This window comes from Monopterus albus, unplaced genomic scaffold, assembly GCF_001952655.1.
Source record: "Monopterus albus unplaced genomic scaffold, M_albus_1.0 scaffold69.1, whole genome shotgun sequence".
NCBI classification, from domain to species: domain Eukaryota; kingdom Metazoa; phylum Chordata; class Actinopteri; order Synbranchiformes; family Synbranchidae; genus Monopterus; species Monopterus albus.
The window spans coordinates 3,554,137-3,569,909 of record NW_018127949.1 but is presented as its reverse complement, the minus strand read 5'-3'; the positions used below and the strand labels follow the sequence as shown (position 1 = coordinate 3,569,909).

The 15,773-nt window shown below is 42.3% G+C and overlaps 1 protein-coding gene across 2 annotated transcripts in view; it reads left to right on the top strand.

The window, feature by feature from the left end:
* Nucleotides 1-13,709, top strand: part of LOC109962959 (C-terminal-binding protein 2) — an 84,275-nt gene extending 70,566 nt beyond the window's left edge. For both annotated transcript variants that reach the window (XM_020605169.1, XM_020605170.1), the window contains 6 exons: nt 1,352-1,558; nt 4,848-5,062; nt 6,293-6,423; nt 9,432-9,559; nt 9,986-10,103; nt 11,976-13,709. In XM_020605169.1, the coding sequence (XP_020460825.1) occupies nt 1,352-1,558; nt 4,848-5,062; nt 6,293-6,423; nt 9,432-9,559; nt 9,986-10,103; nt 11,976-12,156 (980 nt within the window). In that variant the 3' untranslated portion in view covers nt 12,157-13,709. The remainder of the gene's footprint in view (nt 1-1,351; nt 1,559-4,847; nt 5,063-6,292; nt 6,424-9,431; nt 9,560-9,985; nt 10,104-11,975) is intronic.
* The last annotated feature ends 2,064 nt before the right edge of the window (nt 13,710-15,773 follow it).

Below are 15,773 nucleotides of genomic sequence, written 5' to 3'. Positions count from 1 at the left end.
AAATCCGGCGCCATTACAGAATATAGAGTAGAAATGCCAGTGACATAGGATGAAATAGTTTATTACTGTGTTTATGTACATTTATCTGTTCCGTTCTGTTTAATGGTCTTTATATTCAGAGAATTTTTGTCATGTCTGAGCAAGATCCTCGAAGACTTGCTTTGAAGTTCACCTCACCGCATGTAGTACTGATTTATTCATGGTGAGCAGTGTAGATCGGTGTCTGCATATTTGCTCGTTTGATCATTTGTTTGTTCGTTAATCACACAGGATCCCTTGGAGCCCAGTTTAGGTCAGTTTTGAGAGAGTGAGTCATCACGCCACTGCTATACTGAAAAATGCACTGATTGGCAGAAAGAGGCGTTGCCTTTAGAGGTGAAAATAAACTCACACACATGACCGTGATTATCTAGGGACAGCATGTTTACTGTTCTCTTTCTCACTGTATGGATTTTCAGCCAGGTATCAAAGGGTGAATTAAAGAGTCAGATCAATGGTGGACATCCCACTGAGAGACACAGCGTTAAACCAGACGGGGAAAGACAGAGAGAGGAGAGTTCGGTCTTCTCTGTGAACCACCACCCAGGCTAATATCAGCAGGCTGGTGGCTTAGACACCCTTTACAGTTGACAAAGCTGCCATTTCCCTGCCAATATGAGATACTGTGTCTAACTGCCACCCACTCACTGAAGGCGCTCTGCCTCGCAACACAGGAGTCAAAAGCTATCATGCCTGGAGAAGGCGGCGCTGATATGACGGCTGTTCTCAGGGAGAAGAAAAGAGAGCATTGATTGAACAGGCTCTGGCTATTTTTTGCTGTCCAGAGACGGCTCTGCTGTTACTCTGAGATACAGAGTGGGATGAGGACATTAGAGGAGAGTGAGGGCAGGCAGAACTACTTAGAGGGGAAAAAGCCTTTTGTGTTGTTGGAGGATATGCAAGGTAATATCACAAGGTCATAGGGTTTGAATTTCCTGAAAGCTACAAAGTATGCAGCTGGATGAGATCTTGACAGTTGACACAGGAAGTGTCAAACTTGCTTTGTTATGCATGTGCATGAAAGTTTAGATATAATGTGGCTCGGCAATAATTCGGTGTAATTGATAGTATGTTGACTTTTATTGGGATTAAGTTATGTTAATACGATCAGATCTTGTTATTTTACAAATTCTGTTTTCCAACTTACTGATTTTATGCAAGCTCAAATACGAATACCCCAAATGACCACAGCCTGCAGCCCGATATATTTAACTAATGATTTAGTAATTTAAACAGGAGAACAAGGGCATATTTGATAAACACTGTATTTGGAATCATTTCTATCACTGAGCCGGATTAACTCTTTCTTTAGGAATCGCAGTGTGCAACATTCCCTCGGCAGCTGTGGAGGAGACTGCAGACTCCACCCTGTGCCACATCCTCAACCTTTACCGGCGAAACACTTGGCTCTACCAGGCTCTCCGGGAGGGCACGCGGGTCCAGAGCGTGGAGCAGATTCGTGAGGTGGCTTCTGGCGCCGCCCGCATTCGTGGCGAAACCCTGGGTCTCATCGGCTTCGGTGAGTAGCAGATAATCACTTTTTTTTTTCTTGTTTTCGGTTTCCAGCTTTCTGACTCTTTCTCTTATTTCTGTTTTGCCCAGTTTCCGTGCCCTGCCTTGTGTGTTTTCATATCCTCTGACCGCTCAGTGTGCCTTCTGTTTTCCTGCCCTGATAACGTTATTTTTCTCCCTCTGCCCGACACACAGATTATCTCAAGGTTGTCTGTTTCATCCCCCTCTGGGATGACTTCCTTTTCTCTGCCACACTGTTCTCTCATCCCATTGCTGTAATGCTCACCATTATATCTCCATTATTTTCTCTTCTCCTGTTTTTGACTCCTCTTCTCTGTCACTGTGGTCCCTCAACATCTTGCCCTGCCATAATCAGGCCCCTCATGGTAGACTGCCTGTGTGTGTCTGTGTGTGTGTGTGTGTGTGTGTGTGCCTCTCTGCACCTGTTTCACTGCTGATTGTGTGTGTTTGTGCGTCATTCTTAGCATCACTGAGCTGACAGATGCCCTGTCTTCTCACAAACCTTTCCAGAGTGTTACCTTATCTCTGTGTCCACATACACTCCCCCTACCCCCAGCACACACACACACATACACATACCCCCCTCCCCCAGGTCCCAAACAGCTGTGCCCAAACAGCAGGTCCTAGTTTAGAGAATGCCCCCACTAATCTCCCTCCTTGCCCAGTGCTCCCAATTCCAGCCTCCTCTCCTGGTCCTTCTGGCTCAGGCCGTTTCCAAAACGATGTCCGTTGCCAGCGGGAGGCTGGGGAGAGCGAAGGCCTCCTGGTGTTTGTTTGTAGGACCCAGCACATACTCCCATACAGCTGCACAACTCTGCTGGCTGCAAACACACATACTGAAAAAACCTGTGGCTGTGGGACAACAACAGACATAGGAGCCCTTCAAACATCAGCCACTCTGTACTGTTCAAATCTGAATTCATTTGTTGTTTTTTTTCTTATTTCAGATATGTTAGTACTGATTTAGTTAATGCTCCCTAGATTGGTTTTGTCAATGACTCTTAGCTTCAGAAATCAGATTGAACTGAAGGCCTCTCCTGTGTAAGTGATGACACATGAGTAAGAAAGTATTGACATCCACTTGTTTTCTTGTTAACCTTTTCCTTGATTGGATCAGATTCAGATAGCTTTATTGATCCCAAGAGGGCAATTCATTTGCAGCTTACCCTGTCCACGATCAAACAGGAATCAAACAACATCCTGCTACATTAGTATTTGGAGGACACAAGTTAACTCCAGTAATCTTAGAGCAGATCTTAACAATGCTATGCGAGCTGTTCTTTAATGTAGAATCCTTTAAACCAGCAGATGCATGAAAATGTTAGAAGACTTTCAATAAATGAACAATAACAGTTGTTTAAAATTCTCTCGCTGACATTAAAAGAGTCCAGTTTCCTCAATAAGTGGATTCTCTGTTGTCCTCATCTGACAATAGACTCAGTGTTAATGTCTAACTTCAGCTGACAGTCAAACACAGTGCCCAGATATAGACTACACAATTGGGACGTCCTCACTGTGTATAACACTAGTTTTATGTTCGCTGTTGTGTCACAAGTCAATAATTATTTCCTTTGTTTTTTTTATACATTTAGGTCCAGAAAATTGTTGTCGCACCATTTGATAAATTCAAGTAAAGCTGGGCCATGATCAGACTCTGACCCTATAAGAGAACAGTGTCATAGAAAACTTGACAAGAAACCTGTTCTGAGAGGTTAAATTGATTTGGGATTATGGGAATAGCGTCACTTAGGAAAAGCCTTTGTTATTTGTCAGCTTGAAGGATGATACCAGCTTGTGGTGAAAACTAGTTAAAGCTGCAATAATCAATATTTTTACATTACCACGGATGAAATGACTATTTATGTGAATGTTCTCAGGTGAGGAACACATAATGACAGTATACAGCATAGAAGAGTACACCCCCTTTGAACATAAAGCACTAAAAGTGTAATATGTTCTAGTGCAGCTACAACACAACAGAATTGGGAATGAGATATTTTTAGATGCACAAACATCCACTGTGAACAGATTTGATACCTAAAAATCAGATATACAGTACCATTTCTCTCTAAATCCACCACTTTGCTCCAATTTTCCAACAATCATACAGACAGAAAATGCCCCCCCACCCCTTAGTAAATCAGATTGTACCGCAGCCACAAGACCACCTGGGGTGTTTCAAACTGACTGAAAAAACTCATTCCCCTGTTGCTGCTGTCATCGGTATTGCTCTTTCAGCTAAATGTAACAAGTTCGTGCTTGTGTGTGGCATAAAAAAAATTCTGGGAAATGTGGAAAATAAAGTAACTGAAGCAGAAGTAGATGGCTGAAGACGCACCAAAAAAAGATTGATCACTTCAGGGGGGCTTGATATTTACTGCGAAAACTACCTTACCAATTGGCAGTGAAAATAACCAGCTGTAATCCATCACATGAAAAAGAATTGGCCTGAGTGACTGCTTAAATATTACAAGGCTGTTGTCTTTATACTGCTGCCTCTTATTGGCTGGGATTGAACGAGAGGAAAAAAGAGAACAATTCTCCTTGGCTAAGGAGCCTAATAGCAGAACATAATGCTCCATCACAAAGAAAAGACCTTGAGAGTGTGAAGGACCTTATCGATTTTTTTTTTTTTCCTTTTCATGAGCATAAACATCCGATTCTCCATCATTTTCTCTCTCAGCTGCAGCTGTTGATCAAGAGCAGGTATCTGCAGCAACAGAGCGAAGGTTCACTGCCTGTACAAGAAATGGCTGTGAGACTTTTTAGGATGTTAAACTGCCTTTTCTTCAGCAGTATGAAGGATGTGGTTACAGCTTTTTAGCTTTCCTGTAATTCTAGTTGAAAAATATACTGAAGTTGTTTCTGCCTTCCCAGTCAATTTAAGTCCCTCTACTAGATCAGCAGTTCTCTAAAAGTGGTTTGTGACTTGGTGCCGGACTGTGCACAAGCATAGATTATATCTCCACATTAATTGCCTCAAAAACACTCAACTGATCAGGAAGGAGCGTACTTTTTATCTGCAGTCCCCAGAAAGATTAAATACTTTTTAATCTTGACTGAACACACTTGTTTGATCAACTTTATTAAAATGTGATTCATCTTTCCCAAGTTCCATATTCTGTCCATGCTGACTTGTCACCCGGCGGTGTTCTTACGTGAGCGTCGTTCACGGCACTGAATATGGGATGGAGGTCATCTGAACTGTCTTAACAGTTTGTGACACAAGCTGCTCATTGTGTTTGATCTCCTTCTGTGTGTGTGCGCTTCTTCAGGTCGTTCGGGCCAGGCTGTGGCGGTGCGGGCCAAGGTTTTCGGATTCAATGTCATCTTCTATGACCCCTACCTGCAGGACGGTCTGGAGCGCTCGCTGGGTGTCCAGCGCGTCTACACTCTGCAGGACCTGCTCTACCAGAGCGACTGTGTGTCTCTGCACTGCAACCTGAACGAACACAACCACCACCTCATCAACGACTTCACCATCAAACAGGTGCGTTAGTAAAATGCACGCATACCTGTACAGTACAGACGTTTCATCCAGACAAGAGCCAGGCATCCCACTGAAGAGCTGTGACCTGACCTGGGCTTAATGCTATGCTATCTAGCAGGTAGACAAGCAGAGCTCCTGCTGTATTATTACTCTGTCAGCCTGGAGGCTGCCGTAAAGAGCATTAGAGCAGGTGGAAAGAGAGAGAGAGGAAAAAAGAGGCGTTGACAGCAGCCATCCTGCCTGCACATTCCCTGCTCTTTATCTTAAGCTTCACCAAAGCTGGACACAAATTCATTCCTTTGCTCTGTCAAATGCAATTAGCACCAGCCCACGGCTACAGCAAATATATCGACTAGGCTGCACAGCAGGGGGCTCAGAGCATTGCCAGGGGAAAGTGCTGTTCTCTGAGTCAATAACTACACTCTGAGGCGCTGTCTGCAGCGGCACCTGCAGGGAAGCCGAGGAACTGCACAGGCTGAGGACTATCTCCTCCTGTTGGCCCTCACCATTTTCTGTCTTGCCTCTCGTTTGCCTTTATCTGACAATTGTGAGTAACAGTACGTGATGAGACAAACAGAACTGGGTGTAGAGTAATAGCTTAACCTAGTACTCTGTGTCTTTTCCAAAGCTTAAGATTCTCAGCTGCCTTTTAAGTACTGCATCTCTTTTTCCTCTTTCCTCACCAAGAATCTTGGCAGTCGCTCTCAGTTTCTAAAGTGGAAATGTTTGTGTGTCAAAACCACCAAGGCCTAATAAAAGACTGCCTGCCAGCGTAAAGGCTTTTCATGCCCCTGGATTTCATCTTTTGTCGAGATTAGGAGATTACTTTCTTCTGAGCATATTCATTGGATTTTTTCCCCTGCCTCTCTTAAAATTTTCTGTTGTGCCTTTTCTTTCCCACAAGTAGCAAGGGATGGTGGCATTGCCACATCTTTTAACTCATGCCTCGTCCTTCATTTCATGTCATGGTTTTGGATAAAGGCTGCTCTCTGTCCCACATCTGACAGTATTTTTCCCAGGTGCTGCCTGTCTCTTAGATCTTTCAGGTGTCAGCCATTTCAGGTGTTTTTTTGTGTGTGTGATATACAGTTTGATTTAAGACCCTCATATGCAGACATCCAGTCCTGACCGATGTTGCTCTGTAGATAAGTCAGATTGACTTGAATGCCATGCTGACAGGTACATACATTTTTGTCGATGCATTTGTATTTATGTCTTGTTGTGCCACAGATGCGTCAGGGTGCCTTCCTGGTCAACACTGCGAGAGGAGGTCTGGTGGATGAGAAAGCCTTGGCCCAGGCATTGAAGGAGGGCAGGATACGTGGAGCAGCTTTGGACGTCCATGAGACAGAGCCCTTCAGGTAAGTGAGACACAAAATCTCTCCCAAAGTCAGATGGATGAACGCTTCACTTAGAGCAGCAGATACAGACAAAGAAATAGATGGATGTGCAGGAAGGGAAAGAAAGCAACAAATTACAGGCACAGACAGAGAACCTTAAACAGCCGAAGAGACAAATAGGCAGAAACAATGGCAGACATAGGATGAGTTAAAAACACCTCATGCTCTTCTAAAAGGCTCCTTCAGGCCCTGCAGGTAATGGAATTCAGGAGGTGGAGACATCTCTGTAATCCCCCTCAGAGGAACTGAAATACAGTAGCAGCTGCTGGTTGTGACTGTATCCTCTTCTTCTCTAGGTGTCCAAGCCCAAAGACTCAACTTTTCATCATGTTTGTAGGAAACAATTAAAGGTCTATTCAGTGATTCTAACAAAAGAATGTTTACATTTTGATCATCATGTACACACAACCACAACTTATGTCAGTTTGGATCTGGTAACCACGTCCCCCAAAAATCATGAATGCGCATTAGAGTACGATACTAATGACTGAGGGAAAAGCCAACACCGGGTATTGGAATACTAGCAGCTGGGGCACTTGCAAACTAGAAATTTATCTAAATGTCCCAGGAAAAGTTGATTTAGCAAAAAGCTAATGTAACATTACCACAAAGATTAGCCTGTCTAATGGAACAACACTATATAGACCTTAACAATTTTCAGTGGCTCATAGTAAACAATTTACCCACCTGTCTAGCAGAAAAAGAGCAACCTCTGCATTCCTCCTCATCCCTCTAAAATCCATCTTTGGAAAGTGGCATGTAGCCATGTTGTCTCCAACCTTGCCTGATTATAGTCCTTTTTTAAATTTTAGTGCCTCTGTTTTTTTCCTCCTCAATTTAGATGTGTAGGCTGTAAGTCAAAGCAGTGGAGCTGGTCTTTTTTCAGCCATCTCTACCTTTCAGTTGCAGGCCCAAAACACACACACACACACACACACACACACACACACACACACACAATGCCATGTGTCAGCCCGATTCCGATCCTTTTTTGGGATGTTACAAGGTAAGCACAGTACACAGCCACCTGGGGTTTGTGGAGCATTTAAACTGAAACACCAGACAGCGAAACGTGAGGAACACTTAGCTGAAAATGACAAAATGTGTAATGAATTAGAACCGCTGACTACAAACTTGTTTAAAAATCAGCAGTACTAGCATCAGAACAGTGATTTTCTCCAGAATGTGCACTAAACTGAGGAGAATCTGTCAATGTCGGAGAGACCAAACTAACAACGAAAAAAAAACACTTTCAATTCCTCCATAGTTTAACTTTTACAAGAGTTTTTTGTGGATCATCTCATCTTGACAAACAATTATTATAAATGTAATTCCATAACAAGCTAAAGAGTCAGACTGGAGGTTCTTCTGTAAGAATTTAGATGTTTATCTTTGGCAATATTTAATAAATAGTTATAAATAATTTGTGGTACATGTAATCAATGTATCTAAAGTTTTTGCATTAATTTTAAATTAAGTAGTAATTTCATCATGGAACAATTCATAATAATATCACCCCGGTATGCATCATTTCAGATTTAACTTGTAACTCTCCAAACCATCACCTTATCCCCCTTATACTTTTGTTGCTTCCCTGTATTTCTGCTTTCTCCATTTCTGTTTCCACTCCTGTGCACACCTTGACATGCTTCCCAGTTTTCCACCATGTTCCCTCAGCATATCAAACTTAAGGCCCGCGGCGCACATCCGGCCCAGCGTGCAACTATATCCGACCCGCGAGATCATTTCATATATTTCTTTTTAATGGGCTGGCGATATGAAGCACCGATAACACACAAACTACAAATCCCATAATGCAGCGCAACAGCTGCCTTACCGAACAATAGGCTACCTGCGATCATTCCCACGTCAATTACGTCAGATCAGCATCTGTTGAACATCACACAGGAGTTGTCTCGCTGATGAACACGTGCACAACACAGAACCTCACCCCAAACATAAACGAACTTGTTGCCAAGAAAAGATGCCAAGCATCCAGCTCTGACAAAATGGCATAAGAGCAAAGAAAATGTTTTGATTTATTATTTTAACTTTTACTTAAAAGCACTATTTGTATTTATATTTCCAGGTTTTTTTGCAGCATGTTCATATTTTGAATTTGTGTAATTATGATGAGATTTTTGTTTGTTTTGTTTTTGGAAAGCAAAAAAATATTTTAAGTTATTTTAAGACTAGGTTATTTTGGAATAATATTGTATCCTGTCTGTTTTGATTCATATTTATGCTCCAAAAACGTTTAGTTTTAGTCTGTTCAATAAATTTTTATCCTGTTCGGCCCGCGAACTAAAGTGTGCTTTGAGTTTTGACCCCCGGTGCGACTGAGTTTGACACCCCTGCCTCAGAGGGTCCCTGGTGGTGGTGTGTTGTTCACGCATCAGAGCCGTTTTGGATGCTGCTCATTTCTGACTGGCTGGGGAGTGTGTCATAATTTCTGCCCTCCATCCCACGCAACACAATACTCATTCAGGGCAATGCTGAGGTGTTACACAGAGACACACAACCAGGCAAGGTGTTACAAGGATGGAGGAAGAGGAGGAGAGGGAGGTGGATGTGACTTGTTTATAAAGCCACGTGACAGGAAAGAGACGGACAGGAAGAGGAAGAAAATGGTGGCATCTGTGAATAACAGGATCTGACATGTTCCCCCTCTGGCTGTTTTCAGACAATAGTCATCCTAATTATACACAAACATGTTTCATAAAATATGAATGGCAATTACTTACATCAAATGGGTTGATACCTGTGAATCAAGTGTTTAAATAACATCTGCCATATTAGAGAGTTTAACACAAAAGGGGGAAACAGAAGCGCCCATGGCAGCGTGACAGCTGGTGTGACACAACTTGTGGACAGATTAATGCTTTTCAGAAAATCCAGTGTCACTGTTGACCATCTCAGATCTGACTTGCCTAACATCATCTTCATTCTCTGCTGTGTGTGTGGTGTAGTTTTGCACAGGGCCCACTGAAAGACGCTCCAAACCTGATCTGCACACCACACACAGCCTGGTACAGCGAGCAGGCCTCTCTGGAGATGAGGGAGGCAGCCGCCACCGAGATCCGAAGAGCCATCACCGGTACACAGCCACACAGACATGTTTACATTTTGCTCCTCAGCATCTGATGAACACAACATTAAATCCTTTTTAGCTTCAGTCTACTATGTGATCTGCTGCACATCTGTCTTTCCCTCACGTCATCTTTCCACTTCAATAGGCACTGGGCGACCTTTATTAAATCTGGGCCTCTTAATAAATGTCATCATTAGCCTCCCGATGCAGAGCACAGCTCGAGGGCTAGCCTCCCAGAAAACATCAGGATTGTTAAATGATCTTAATTTATGCACCCAAGTCTGATATACGTTTGTCAGTCTGAAATCAGTGACACCTTGGCACCATCTGGTTGCTCATCCCCTGTAACAAGTCGCAGCCTTTTAGAAGGTGTGATTTGTGCCGGTGTGGTGTGCTGCTTTTAACACCGTGTGCGTTTGGCTCCGATGACAGGCCGTATCCCTGACAGCTTAAGAAACTGTGTCAACAAGGAGTTCTTTGTCACTACGGCACCATGGGCAGTTATGGATCAACCAGGTGTTCACCCTGAGCTCAATGGCGCCGCCTACAGGTAGGAACTCAGCATACAGATCTGATCTCAGAAGTATTCCATTTAGACCTGTCCTGAAATCTTTTTTAAGATTTTCTGTAATGTCAGGAGTTTATCCATGCATTCTGTAGGTTCTTTATTTTAAAGTGTTTCAGACAAAGGGCAACAAGTCATAAACTGGACCAAATGAGAGAACTGTTTGGTAGATTATTTGAAGGAGTACTTTTCATTACTACAGCTATTATTTGTTCTCCTTGCTATGTTAACAACAAACTCTTAAAATGCCATGTTACTTCCCTTTTCCCCTGATCTCTTCCTGTACACTGATTTGTTTTATAAATGGGCATAGTAAATGAATTAGTTAAGTCACTACTCTGCTACAGATCCTAGTGCTCATCCCCTCACTTAACTGTCTGCTGTAGTAGTAGAAGAAAGGTAACTCTGTCGACCATGTCCCAATCTGGGCCCTTCATGATCTCAGCATGTCCACCTCCATGTGCTTCTTTCATGCAGCCAAGTGAACCAAAGTCTTGCAGCTATAACAACCGGCTTCCCCCAAGACAAAATTAATGCGTAGATCAGGAGCAGGTAAATACAATCATCCGGACCAACAGCCTCTGTCTGCAGGTCCCGGATAAGACCCTCTCACCTGATGTGTGTCCCCTTTATAATCCCCCCCAGCACTCACCTGTACAAATGAATGGTAGCAAATGTGGGTTTGAAGTGTCCCAGTAAGCATGACATAAAGCCGTTCAGACACAGTTTCATGGATGGAGTCATGCTTCACAGTTTCCTTCTTAGGGGTTTTTGGGCAAGTTCTGTTGGAAGAAAGGTTGAATTCTTTCCTTCTTTGGTTGAATGGTGTTATTGTGACTTTTCCTCTCATTTTTTGCCAAAATGTTCTAACAGAGTGGCTCTTTTTCACCAAATAGTCCCAGGAACTCGATCAGGAGGTCCCTTTTTTGCATTTGTCTCACATCGCAAACTGTAAACATACCATATACCGATAAAGGATTTTGAAAAGTCTTTGCTTGTGATAAATTTACATTTCTGGGACAAAGGTGCTGATAAATTGTTAGACTTTATCTCATATTTACAATTTATTATCTTATAAGAAAACAGTGACAGTAGACTAATGGTGCAGGAATTGGGACAGTTTAGAACTTGCAGAGTTATTGATCCGGAAGCTTTCGTTTCTGATTCTGCGCTATCAGATTTCTCCATTAGGGTCTGTATTAAAATGTTTCTGCAGAACAAGTTTTGGAAGTGCCCAAAACAAGTTGCAAATCAGACAGACTTTGACACAAATCCCAGTGGAGAAATCTGAGTATGCTGAATCAGAAATGGGAGCATGCGTTGTCTGGATTACGCTCTCAGTCTGTATTTGCACTTAAAAACCTGTGTCTGCGCACTTTCAAATGCTGAGTTGCAAACTGAGTAGTGCTCAGTGTGGTTAGAGCACCCTCAAACACTCTGGCGGGGTACTACTTCCCTAACCCTCTCCCTTTCAGTGGGTCAAGCCCATCATAATGATCTGCCTTCACTCCAAGATAATGCAGATGGGTTTGCTCAGAGGGACATGTCCCTATGTCCATATGCAAAACTACACCACTGAATTACAAACATTTCCACCTCAAGTCCTAGCAGCATCATTTAGTACAACTTGACCCCAGAGTAAAGCAGGAAATTTTAAAACAGGCTAAAATGCAGCTTAAGATTTTTTTAGTGTCCTGAAAATGTTCCTGGGATGGAAAAGAGCCACTACTATCACTAGTTGTCAGGATTGTTCAGAGAATCCTGCTTTTCACGGTGTTGGGAATATGAGCTAGTAAAGCTATGAGTACATTAAACCCTCTCTGAGAGTTACTAACTTCTGATTTTCCCTTTCACCAGATACCCACCAGGTGTGGTTGGAGTGGCTCCGGGCGGCATCCCGGGGGCATTAGAGGGCATGGTACCAGGTGGGGTGCCCATCGCTCACACCCTGCCCTCTGGTACACACCCCTCCCAGGCCCCGTCACCCAACCAGCCCTCCAAACACGGCGAGACCAGAGAGCACCTCACCGAGCAATAGCAGCAGAAGGGATGCAAACGGCAACCTCTCATCCAACTTGCAGACACAGAACCAACCAGTCACAGCAACCGACCAACTAGGACCAAGAGACGGTGAAACAACACAAGCGACTGCCTATTAAATCAGTCAGCAACTGGGAACAAAAGAAGTGTTCCGGGGAATTTGTACTCTTAACATTTTAGTTTTTACTCTCTCTCTCTTTGGTTTCAGTACCAACTTTACTCTTTGATTTGTTTTTGTTTTTTTTGTTTTTGTTTTTTTGTGTTTGTTTGATTGTTTTTCTTCGGGACATGCCTATGATTGTGGACACAGAGTCCAGTGTTTTTAGCACTCCAGGATAACCCAGTGAGACTCTATCCTGCCTCCCATCTACACCACAGAGCTCATGGGAAATGTAGGCCGACATCTCAACACACCAATGGGAGAACGAGAGAGGAAAAAAAAACATTGGCGTCATGTGCTACTGGATCTTATTCCCACCCCCCAGCCCCCTCCTGATCCTCTCCATCTCCCCCCCACCCACCTCCAACTTTCCTTATGTAACTAATGTGTGTTGTTTAGGCCCCTCATTAAACCTCAACAGAGAATTATTTTTTTCTTTCGATTCATTGTAAATGACTAAAAATGAATTATTGACAGATATTTATCATTCGTCAAAAACGTTCAGTTATAGTAGTCTTGAATGGGTTTTTAACCCTTTCCTGGCAATAATATATATATATGGCACATGTTTTCACTACTCAAGGGTACCATTAAGATCTTAAGTTGCTCAAATGCATTGTGTGGGTTTTTTTTTTCTAACAAAAAGATTTATTTGACTACAGCTGATGTTTTTAGGTTATATGAAGTCAAAGGAAGCTGGGGAAAGTAACATTATTACTTTCATAATCATAAAGTTAGTGTTTCTGCATCTGACTCCTCTGTGCTGCCAAACGGACATCACTGATGACAGCCAACAGACTACCAAGCCTATTTTAACAGCAGCGCACAGATCGACTTCCTCCCTTCTTTGAGCACATTTCATTCTATGAAGACAGGAAAGGGTTAAAGCAACCTTAATTTCTTATTGACTCAGGAAAACACTTTTTGCAGATATTTATGCCTAGAATTTTGTCTTTGAGTAAAAAAAAAAAAAAAAAGACAACTAATCTGGTTAGTCTCAATATTTTCTCTCCTCCCTCATCTTCTCTCCATTGTGGTATTTTTATATACAAGGCACATCCCACATTTTTGGTGTTAAAGAGTTTTGAAGAGTCCTGTTAGATTTGTATTGCCTAGTTAAATGTTCCTATAACCATAGTCCTATGTGATCTGCCCTCTCTCTTCTCTCCTTCTTATATTTTCTTTGTTCTGTTGAAGGCCATGTTCTTGTACTTTGTAAGAGCAATAGCAGAAACTCCTACTTAGTGTCCCAACCATAGCAAAAGAGGCAGCCAGCAGTACGTTTTTGTTTTTAGTGTGAGTATTTGTATTTGTTTCTTGTACAAGGTGAACATTTAGCATTCAGTGCAGTTCAAATAAAAAGATAAGATTCTGAGAAAGAGCCTTCTCTACCAACTGCTGATTTGATCAATACTTTGTGTTCTGTTGTCAGCGCAGTAAGTTCATTTTCTGATGACACTTTTCTGTAATCTTACTGTATATGGTCTGTGTATCTTCCTCAGTTTTATCCTTTGTCACTGGGGGGCGCCAAAGAGGCAACAGATAACATAAAATGAAATGCAGCAGTAACTCGTGAAAATAAGCCACATTCAAACTAAACATTCAACACCAACAAAACAAGCTCTAAGGTGTAAGAATAATCTTAAAGCTTGTAATTAAATTAAGTGGAACAGGAAAATCAAAATTTAAAATCACACCTCTACACAATCACCTAGGGTGATTTAAACAGTAACTGCAAATATGGCAAGTTGGAAAGAGCAAACTAGTTAATTCTTAAGTTGATCCAAACATCACAAGAATGAGAAATGTGCTAACAAATGCAAAGGGCAACAAAGAGGATGCAAGTGAGTCAAATTTAATATTAATGCACTCTGTAGAAAAGAGGCAGGGTGTTTGGTTTTCTCTCTTCTCCACCGGCATCAACACCACCCGCTCTAAAATGACCATGAGCTAGTAAATCACACAAAAAAATGTCAGTAAACTTGAACATTTTCCCCTCCCCTCATAGAATGTAGGTATTATCTGTGCAAAATAAAATACTTCAAGAATGGGTCAAACAGAACACAGGTAAAACAGGGCAGAACAAAGGTATCATCTCTGCGTGCTAACGCTCCTAAAATAAATAAGTCAAACATCAGAAGGGGTGCGCAGTGGGATCAGCAATCAGGAAAACAGGTGCTCTTTAAGCATCAACATTCACACAAGCATTAACATCATCTGTTTTTAGCTAAACTTCTGTCAGGCAATCCTGTAAAATGAGATGTACCATCTAGTGCAGCTTCAAGATTTCCTTAATAGTGTGGATGTTAATTCAGCATCCACACTATTGTTATCCTGTTCTTGCAGAGCACATCTGCAGAATTGTGCAATGATCAACAGTATTGTAAGTGTGCGGTCTGTTCTTAAATGGTTGGTGCTCAGATAACAGCATAATGTGACCATTGCATTCAAAGGATGAGAAAATGAAAGGGCCAAGGATGAGTTTGGGCAGTTGATGTAGGTTCTTATAATTTGAGGGAATCTTTGTCAAGAGAACTGAAAAGTAGGTGACTTAAAGTACTATATGTGAAACTGCATACTAATTTTCACATCAGAGATTGTCATTAAAAATTTCCAAAATTCTCTCCCCCCCCAAAGCTGTTAACCTAGGGGAAACACTAGGATCCATAACCTGTTGACCTCAAACGGTAGTGTTGGTGGAAAATCAATGTTCGTTACAAAAACAAAGTCAGTTCCGTGCAGTGTTTCCCTACTGAGTTGTCGAGACGAGAGTTGTACCTCATAGGACAACATCCTGTAGAGCTCTTCTTTCAAGATGGCCAGCCTCTCTGTCTGTGCTGTCCACCACCAGGATGATGAACTGCAGAGCAGGAGACAAACATCACACTGAGCGACCTCTTGTCAAAAGACATTTACAGCAATAAAATGCGACACAGTGGGCAAGCACTTCCAGGCCAAGAGCCCCACAATGGCTACTGGTGACTGCTATGCTAGTAGCCCTTTTTGAACGAGACAGCATGACCCTGTATGACAAAAGAGCATTCTGGAGAGGTGTGAGAGCCCATTTAAACCAAGGTAACCACTCAGGAAAAAGACTTTCTGTATTATTAGCAAATGAGTCAACATATGAATGTGACCCAAATCACAACCAGGGTGATACCTGACTGTTCTACTCTGAACTGAAAGGGTGAATACAGATTAATACAGAAACTGTATGGCCCTGGTAACCAATGTAAGATATCTACTGAAATCGATATTTATTAGGGCTACACGATAAATTGTTGAGTGTGATTTAGAGCCCTGTGCAATCTCAGCCTTGTATGTCACTGATGTGAGAAACTGAAACCAGAAAAGGTTCTAAATGTGTACCTATCTAGCAGCTGGATAGCTCGGTGGTTAACACCACTGTATTTGGTAAGGCAGGTTGGGGTTCAAGCTCTGGGTGCTTGTCTGTA